The sequence below is a fragment of the Anthonomus grandis genome, chromosome 1 (assembly GCF_022605725.1).
Source record: "Anthonomus grandis grandis chromosome 1, icAntGran1.3, whole genome shotgun sequence".
Taxonomy (NCBI): domain Eukaryota; kingdom Metazoa; phylum Arthropoda; class Insecta; order Coleoptera; family Curculionidae; genus Anthonomus; species Anthonomus grandis.
In genome coordinates, this window is record NC_065546.1 from 43,732,257 (window position 1) to 43,741,778 (window position 9,522).

General features: G+C 32.0%; 1 protein-coding gene across 1 annotated transcript; it reads left to right on the plus strand.

Annotated features, from left to right (window-relative positions):
* Positions 1–2,278: 2,278 nt before the first annotated feature.
* On the plus strand, positions 2,279–8,526 carry LOC126736094 (facilitated trehalose transporter Tret1-like). The gene is made up of 2 exons (XM_050440304.1): positions 2,279–2,435; positions 7,059–8,526. Exons 1-2 carry the CDS (start codon positions 2,357–2,359, stop codon positions 8,408–8,410), a joined length of 1,431 nt encoding a protein of 476 aa, XP_050296261.1. The 5' UTR covers positions 2,279–2,356; the 3' UTR covers positions 8,411–8,526.
* Positions 8,527–9,522: the final 996 nt, after the last annotated feature.

The window sequence follows — 9,522 nt, forward strand, 5'->3', positions numbered from 1 at the left end:
CCAGAACAGTTCGCGAACTGTCACAAACGGACTGAGTCTGTGTTTTGTTTTTGTACTGTCCGCTTGGTGGAAACCCGGCGTTATGTATCCGCCTAAAATTGGATGCGCAGTGGTCTATGCACATTCTACCTTTATCATATTTCTATATTGGCACCACTGAAATTTATCAGAGTGACGAACATCAAAAGGACACAATTACGCAAAATGGCGGCCACCTAGTAATAGTCATTTATTTTTCAATGAAATGGCAGTCTTGATAGCTTCGGGACTGTATATGAGCAACCCGAACAAAAAATGTTACTTTCTAGGTATTTGAATCTCGCTTGTGATCGACACTTTGCTTAAATTGAGAAGAGAAAAAAGTATAATGAATGCATGTTGCAAAAATCGTCTTATTATAGCTTTAATAATGAAATCCGGAGAATTTAAAGACATTCAGAAACTTGGTGACATGCTAAATACGACGAAGTCAAAAATATCCCAGGTTTCGCGGATTAATAAAGGAAATCCGAATATGGTGACAGCTAAAAAATCTTTTAATGAACTAGAAGAATGAATCGAGTGCAATGTGTGAAAAAAAGGAAAAAGGATACAGAGGATATACAAGTAGCAGAACTGCCTCTCCTTGAATGCAAAAATTGAATGTCCGCTGAGAACAAATAAAAAACTTGAGGATATGCTAGAGTACCTTTAAAATAGTTAAGTTATTGAGAAAGTTTGATTAATAATGCTAATAAATTAAACTTTAAGATCGTGTTTTTTTTTAAATTTTTCTGATGTAAGTTTATATGAAATAGACGTTTGGTACTTTACCACTTTTTAATTTGGTATTTTTTTGTAACAAATGTTTTCTCGATTTAAATTTTTTTTGAGATGTATATTTCAAATTCTTATTACTGATTAATAAAATATTTTTCACCCGAAAAAACCTGTTTTTTTTATCCATCAATCACTTTTTGGCACTTAAACGCTTCTGAATTTCCACTCTTCAAATTATTTAATTAATTGATTTTTTTTAAGACTTGTCAATATTTTGTACAAGTTTTTATTCGTTAAAATTCTTTTCCCTATTATTTTCTGAAAACAATTTAATCACTTAATTGTGATTTTTTTTTAAATATAAAAATTAATTTATTAACTCTTCTGTTACTTTTGTTAAATTTTATATTACTTGTTGAGTTTTTTGAAAAATTGTCAATATTTTGTACGTGGTGGTTTCATTTGTAAACTTTTTTTTCCTCAAAAAAGTCTTCTTTGAAAATGTAAAAACTATATTGTTATAATATAATTTTATTTTTAATTATAGTTTTTATTCTACGTTTGTAAATTTCTATTTTAATTTAGTTTATTTAAAATTAAAATCTTTTTCGTTTATTATTTTGTAAAAGAAATCTACTCGTTAAAATTAAATTTTATCTTTGGAAGTGTAAAAATTTAATTTTAATACTACAGGTACTTAATATCATTTTATTTAATAAATTTCATTCGTTATAATACTTTTCCCTTATTATTTTCTGAAAAAAATTTACTCATTAAAATTAAATTTTTCCTTTAAAAATATAAAAATTGAATTTGTTAACTCTTCTCACTCTAATGTCACATAAAATTTTATTTTACAGAATTTTTTTTTTAAATATAAAAAATTTATTTATTCACTTTTATACTTCTGATTTATTTTAATATTTAAATTCTCAATAATTTGTATGCTATTTTAAATTCTTATATATTAAATATTATTTTAATATATTAAATATTATTTTAATATATTAAATTTCTCAATATTTCGTATGTGGTTTCACTTGTTAAATTCCTTTTTCCATATTAATGAAAATAATTTTCTTTTCTAGTTTATTCGTTTCGTAAATATATACATTAAATTAATGATTTTTACAAAAATGTCATTGTAATTAAATTCAAAGTAAAGTTACCAAATATTAATTAATTGCTAAGTTTTTTTCTAAATTCTACTCACCAATCCAGTAATTTTAATAACTCTCCGATTTTTCCGCATATTTATTTAAACATTTTTATTTTTCGTTGCGTCAGATTCCGCCAAGATCCCCTGCAAACATATTTCAATCACGCGCCTTCAACTTGTCCAAGTTACGTCACATTATTATAATAATTTAATGAAAATTCGAAATCAAACACGACAGGATTTATTTTATTTATTTATTTAAAAATTACTATTGAATCTCAGTGGTATAATTTCCTTAACAAATCATACGTCACAGCACAAGTTTGATTTGTAGATCCATATGGATTATATGTTGTAGACTATTGTTCAATTATTTAATATTTAGGCCTGCAATTGCTTAGTGTCTTCACTTATGTATCGCAACTTTATTCGTTAAACATGGTTAATCAAGTTAAAGATCTCTGTGGGGGTTCTACGCGAAGTAGTGGATGGTTCGTCTATTTTGGTGCAATTACTGGTAAGTAAAATTTCCGTAAAATGGAATATTGATACCTCCATGTATACCTTTATGGAAATTTTGAGGGTTAGGCATCTGCCTTCCAAAAACCACTTTTTTTCAAACTCATATAACAATTTAGAACAGATAGAAGCTGTTATGCTTTTTTACAAAGAGGTAGAAGTTAATGAGTGGGTTTGGAAAAATCATGATGCCATCGAAGGCTCTACAAAAGTCTAAATATTTCTGAAACTCATTTAAGGATTTTATTGATTTCAGATTCATATAAAAGCAGATGAGTTTTTTTAATAAAATGTACTTTTAAATCTCTATAAATACAATAATTTCGAAGCTATTGAATGGTTATTTTATTCATCAAAAAAATCATGATGTAATCAAAGACTTTACAGAAATCTGAATATTTTGAACCTCATGTAACGATTTTATTGACTTTAGTTTCATATGAAAGCAGATGAGTGTCGACACCAGAAAGGTTCTTACAAGTTTTCTTGTAGATACTGCCGTTTTGGAGTTATTGAGTAGTTTTTTAATGCATCGAATTAATTTTAATTCTGTCCAAGGCTTCACAAAAATCTAAATATTTTTGAAACTCCTATAATTTAAATTTCCTCCTTTTAATTTTATTGATTTTATAAAAAAAAAAACAGATAAATTTCTACACCAAAAAGTTCTTTACAAGTTTTCTTGTAATTACAGCCTTTTTGGAGTTCTTGAGTAGTTTTTCAATGAATTGGAAAAAATCCTGATTCTATAAGGCTTTAGAAAAATCTAAATATTTTAGAAACTTATATAACGATTTTATTGATTTTAGTTTCATATGAAAGCAGATGAGTTTCTACAACAAAAGAGTCTTTACAAGTTTTCTTGTAGATACTGCTGTTTTGGAGTTATTGAGTAGTTTTTTAATGAATTAAAAAAATCTTGATTCTGTCCAAGGCTTTACGAAAATCTGAATATTTTAAAAACTCATATAACGATTTTAGTGAGCAGTTCTTTAATAAAAATGGATTTGCAAGATTTCTATAAAAACAATATTTTTGAAGGTATTGAGTTATTTAATGCATAAATAAAATCACGATGCAATCAAAGGCTTTACAATAATCTAAATATGTATTTTTAAACCTTATGTAACGATTTTATTTATTTTAATCTCATATGAAAGCTGATTTCTTTCCTAAAAAGGTCATTACAGGTTTTCATAACCGTTTTCGAGTCATTGAGTTTTGACAAATCTTTTTAATATACTGAAAAATCTGGATTGTGTCAAAGGCTTTACAAAAATCTAACATTACATTTTAAAATCATATGTTACGATTTAATTAATTTTAGTTTCATTTATGCTTATGCGTTTCTTCACTTATGTTGTCCTTCCAATATTTTCGAAGCTATTGAGTAATCAATGTATCAAAGTAAATCATGATACAATCAAAGGCTTGGCAGAAATTTGAATATTTTGAATACTCATATACCAAAATTTTATTAATTTTAAATTCATCTAAAAGCTGAGGAGTTTTCTTAAAAAACAACGTTTCAACATTTATTTAGGATACTTCCATAAATCCTAGGTGAGCAAAAAAGAGATGGCTAGACAATTCTAAATAAAAGTCATACTTCATGATGTCATCTACCACAATCGTCCTTTGAGACTCAGTATCCAGAAAGTAGATGAGGATTGGTCTATTTTCACCTATTTTATGTAATATATCTATACCCAGGGCCACAAGGACCCTCCTTTACTCGCTTATTTTGAAACTATTCTTCTACGTTTTTCTTTGGAGTTTTGATAGCCTTACCTAATATTTAACAGAAACTCAACGTCCCTTTTAGGGTAAAGAGAGGAGAGATGACGCACTTTTTTTCAAACTAGTCAACAACAACAAATTCGGATTTTTGTGAAGAAAAGTATTAGTTTTTTATTAGAAAGCAAGAAATTGACAATAAGATTTAATGTTGGCAAACATCCAAATTTATTTTTTTCTTATCTTTGCGTCATCTCACCCTATGTATATAGGAGAGATGACGCACTGCCTAAGGTGAGTTGACGCAATCTTTTTTAAGCCACACTTTTCAAATTTAATTTTTGAAATGTGTTAAAATTAGGTGTTTAAATAATTAAAAACATAACATCAATATTTTAAAGCTTTTATTGAAAAACAAATCTGTTTCAGAAAAAAGGAACGTAAGAAAAAAACTCATTCAAACTTAAAAACAGAAAAATGTCTTATTGGCTATCTATTGGTAACAAAGAATTATCTTTTTTGGGCTGTTTTTTCCCACACAAGTCGCAGAAATTTAGATATTTTGTGCATTCTTCGTGCATCCATCTCATACACTGAATGCACTGTATCCAGTCTTGTTTTTTTTTGGTTTTGCTGTATTCCTCTTTACAACCAACGCAGATATCAGATTCATCGTTACCACTCGTCGAATCGTCGTAGGTAACTTCATTATTATCGTCGTCAGATTCAGACTCAGATACGCATTTTTTCTTAGCACCTCTCTTTTTTCCCTTTAACATTGAACTTTGACCTTTTTTTGCTTTGCTTTCTGCCTTATCTTTTTGTCTTTGATATTTTCAACAGACGTTAAAATGTTAGCCAGTTGTTTGGCTCGTTTTCTTACAGTCTCTACAGCACGTGCCACTAGTACTGGAGATATTTGGTCTAGCATTTTTCCGGGAGTAATGGTATCTGGGTTAGACCAATGAGAACAACCTGGCTGTGGCTCCGGAGAATTATGGCTTATTTTGTTAATGTCCGTGTTATTATCGAAAACTTCCTGTGGAGCGTCTTGTAGACTTTCCTCTGTCAGGTAGGCATAGTCAGGAAAAACATCCGGATTAAAAGGTGCGATACCTGTTGCTCTAAACGATGAAACTGCATTTTTTATGTTTGCAGACTTTTCCCACGCAGAAGCAAGTAGTTGTCCAAATTGGATCCTGGTAATGCGTCTTTCGGGATTAGCTCGTAAAAATAAATTGCAAGCATCATAATAGGAAGCTTTAAAAGACTTAAAAAATCCTCTGTCTAATGGTTGCAAGAACTGCGTGGTGTGGCTAGGTAGACAAAATAAAATAATATTATTTTCAGCAGCATACTGCAGCATTTCTACATTGCTGCAACGGGAGGAATGTCCATCAAGCAGCAATAGTACTTTTCCCTGAGGTTTCCGTGGTTTAAATTGGTCCTTAAGCCATTTAAAAAATATTTCACTATTTACATATGCTGACTTTTCTGACATGTAGACTAAAGAACCTGGCGGCATCCCATCTTCAAATTCGGGTTTTTTGTTTTTGCCTTTAAAAACACAGGTTGGTGGAATGTAGGTGCCTTCTCCGTTGCAACATACAATAACGGAAATGGTTTCTCCCTTCTCAGCAGATGCGACTGATGCTATATTTTTGGAGCCCTTTGCAGCAATAACATGTCCAGGACGCGTATTTAATTGCAAGTCTGTCTCATCTATGTTAAATATTCTCCCAGGCTCATTCATTAAACCATTTTCGGTTAATGTCTTTTCAAGAAGATTAAAGTCAGAAGCAACGTTTGTTTTTGTCATTGCCAATGCACGAGCTGAGGAAACCGCTTCAGCTTGTGTATCGCAAGTCTCTTGTTTCTTCTAAGAAAAGAATCAAGCCAGGGATATCCAGCCAAACGAGCTTCTTTATTGAACTTGTAAGGTATATTTAATTGCTCCGCTAGGTTGAATGCCATAGAACGAACAAATCTTCTTGTAGGCGCAAATCCATGTTTTTGAAGCTTTTTAATGTGTGCTACTATTTTAGCTTCGTTTTCTTCCCCCAGCGTGACCGAGGGTCCCAAGTTCTTAGACTGCATGTCCCCTTTTTTACGCCGACGGCGTATAGTGGCTTCTGGAACAGTGAAGGTCCGACTTGCCTCACGAACCGCCATTTCAGCAGCTAACTGTTCTTTTGACCATTTGCCCCTAGAAACGCTACCTTTTCTTTTATATTGTGTAGGCATGTCTACAAAAAAGTTAAATATAATTAATTACAGGCGAAAGGCATAACAAACCAGTTAAATTTATTATTGGTGATTGAGCAAAATATAGTTTTTTAAGTAGGAGCATTTTTAAAACCTGTGTCGACTCACCTCATCAGTAATGGCGCCAACTGACCTTACTATGTAAGGAGAGTAAATAGCTGGTTTATAATAGCGTGGTCAATTGAGGTTAGGAATACTTAAACAGCAATAAACTATCCTAAAATAATCAAAAACTAAATATACATACGACATAACTTACCTAAAAACTATGTTGTTCCACACAATAAAAATATTTTTGGACTAGCACAAATATAATTTTTGAAAAAATCACCCACTTAATTAACCGAACAGCAAAAACAAGTTATTTAAAATCTAATGGCGTGTCTAAAGGTACCCTGCCGTACGGTTAAAATAAATGCGTGTTAAGCGATACGGCAAAATGGCTTCTGCGTCATCTCACCTGATGCGCCAACTCTCCTCGAATTACCCTAATGGTTATAGGAATTAACTCCAGTGAGTGCAGTAGTACTCGTTGTTTCTCTTGGTGTTTTATATTAGAATAGACACAAGTTTTTTTATGTACTGACTGACTACTAATAATTTGTTTCTTATATTGCAGCTTCCTTGACGAGTTTCGAAATAGGAGCATGTTTCGTGTGGGCATCTCCATTTATCAGAAGGTTTCTCTCAGATGATGTGGACAATCCGCTCGGAAGACCTGCCACACAAAACGAATCAGCATGGATCGTATCTGCTTACAACCTGGGAATGATCTTTGGCCCATTTATATCGATGATTATCTTAAGATACGTGACGAAGAAAACCATGTTACTAATTGCCATGGCCCATAAAGCTATCGCCTTTTCAATATGCATATTCGCTTCCGACGTGTATGTTTTCATTGGAGCAAGATTTCTTATGGGTCTTGGTACCGGATGCGTCTACAGCTCAATTAATCCATTCATTGGGGAAATTGCTGAGGATAACATAAGGGGTGCCCTAGGGTTATTCCCTGGTACAGCAACATACTTAGGGAATCTGTACTCATACGTCATAGGCCCTTATGTGACAATGACGTGGTTTAGTGTGGCCCTGCTAGTTCCTTTGGTGGCTTTCTTTGTGGCCTTTGGGTATTTTGTCCCAGATAGTCCCTATGATTTATTAATGAAAAACCACGCGGATAAAGCCAAAGAGAGCCTAAGAAGATTGAGGGGCAGAGACGATATTGATGGTGAACTTTCCATCATAAAAGCAACAATAGAATCTCGCATGTCAGAGAAAATTCGGCCCATGGACATCTTAAGAGACTACGAAACTCGTAAGGCCCTAATGTACTGCATCATTTTAATGATTATTCAGCAGTTCGCGGGAATCGGTGCTATCGTGAGTTATGCGGAAGTGATATTCAGGCAAACAGCGAATTTAATTCCCCCATCCCTCTCGGCGATATCGTTAGCTTTGGGAGGTTTGGTCGGTAACATAGGCTGCGTCCTCTTAGTTGATAAGTTTGGCAGAAAATTGCTTCTAACTACATCCTGCGCTTTACTGACTCCTTGTCTTATCGCAGTCGGGGCATATTTTTACCTTTATGACCATCACTATGACGTCTCGTCCATCTATTGGCTGCCAACTGTGAGTCTATTGCTGTTTGTGGCTTCGCACAGCTTCGGTATGTCTACTACACCATGGTTGCTTATGGGAGAACTGTTTCACCCTAAAGTAAAACCCTTTACCTCTACCATAGCATCACTGACGGCTTGCTTATGCTCTTTTACTGTTTCCTTGAGTTTTCCATTTATGCTTTCTGACTTTGGGATGACGTACACTTGCGGTTCTTTTGCTTTCGTCACGATTTGTGGGATTTTATTTTGTAGTCTTTTGTTGCCCGAGACGAAGTGTAAAAGTTTCCAGGAAATTCAGTGTATACTCGGTCGTGGCAAGAGGAAGACAGACAGTTCTGATAAATGTTAAATTATGTAATGATTTGAGTGAGTGTGCTGTATTAGAAAATTATGTTATTAGGTTAAGTAAGTTTGTATTTATTGTATTGTTTTTTGTATAGATTATATTGTTTATACTTTTTTAAATCTTTGTTTTATTGATTTATTTCCTCAATATTCTTTTCGATAATATCATCAGAGTTTTATATCAAAGCGTGAGCCTTAAAAAAATGAATTTATTAAGTTAAAATTCATAAAAATTTGGTTTACACAGCGTAAACTCCACATGGAAACGAGAATAATAATAATAATATATTCGACGCGGCTATTACATTCACATTCACTCCACGCTTTTCTCCAGAGAACCACGTTAAGGAGGAGTATTGAGGAGAGTGAGACTATTCACATGTCACTAGCAGAATTTTTTTTAGACATTTTGTTCTGAGTAGAAATTAGTCCAAATAGTAGTTTTAGAAACATTCGCGGTTTTTTGGTAGCAGTGTCAAAAAACTCTGTTTAATCTTTAAGGTCACTACTCACTTTAAAAATGCAAAATCTCAAAAACTATATGGACTATTCACCTAAAATAACAAGCATAATATTCAGAAGAATATTTTTTAAATATTTCATTATAAGTTCAAGATATTTTAAGTATTATTTTAAAAAATATTTTCCATTTTAAGCAATGATGTAGCAAAAAAACCTTTGATCTTTAAGGTGACCACTCATATCAAAATCCAAAATCTCGAAAAACTATAAAAATATTCTCATAAGGTTAAAAACATAATGCTGAGAAGAATATTCTCTAGAAATTTTGTTATGGGCTTAATGATTCAAAATCAATACAAGTAGTAGTTTTAGAAATATTTGCCACTTTATGCAGTAGTATCCAAAAACTATGTTTGAACTTAAAGGTAACCATTGACTTTAAACTGCAAAATATTAAAACTTCTATGAACTATTTACTTCAAATAAGAAGCATAATATTCAGAAGAGTATTTCTTACATATTTTATTATAAGTCCAAGATATTCCAAGTATTATTTGTAGAAATATTGGACATTTCAGCAGTGATTTCGAAAAAAAAATTGATATTTAAGGTGGCTGTTCACTTCAAAATCCAGAATCTCAAAAAGATATGAAA

Excerpts from the sequence above, each read along its gene's own strand:
- LOC126736094 (XM_050440304.1), top strand. The coding sequence starts at position 2,357 with ATGGTTAATCAAGTTAAAGATCTCTGTGGGGGTTCTACGCGAAGTAGT. Across the intron at positions 2,436-7,058 it reads CTATTTTGGTGCAATTACTG|CTTCCTTGACGAGTTTCGAA; the intron begins GTAAGTAAAATT and ends CTTATATTGCAG.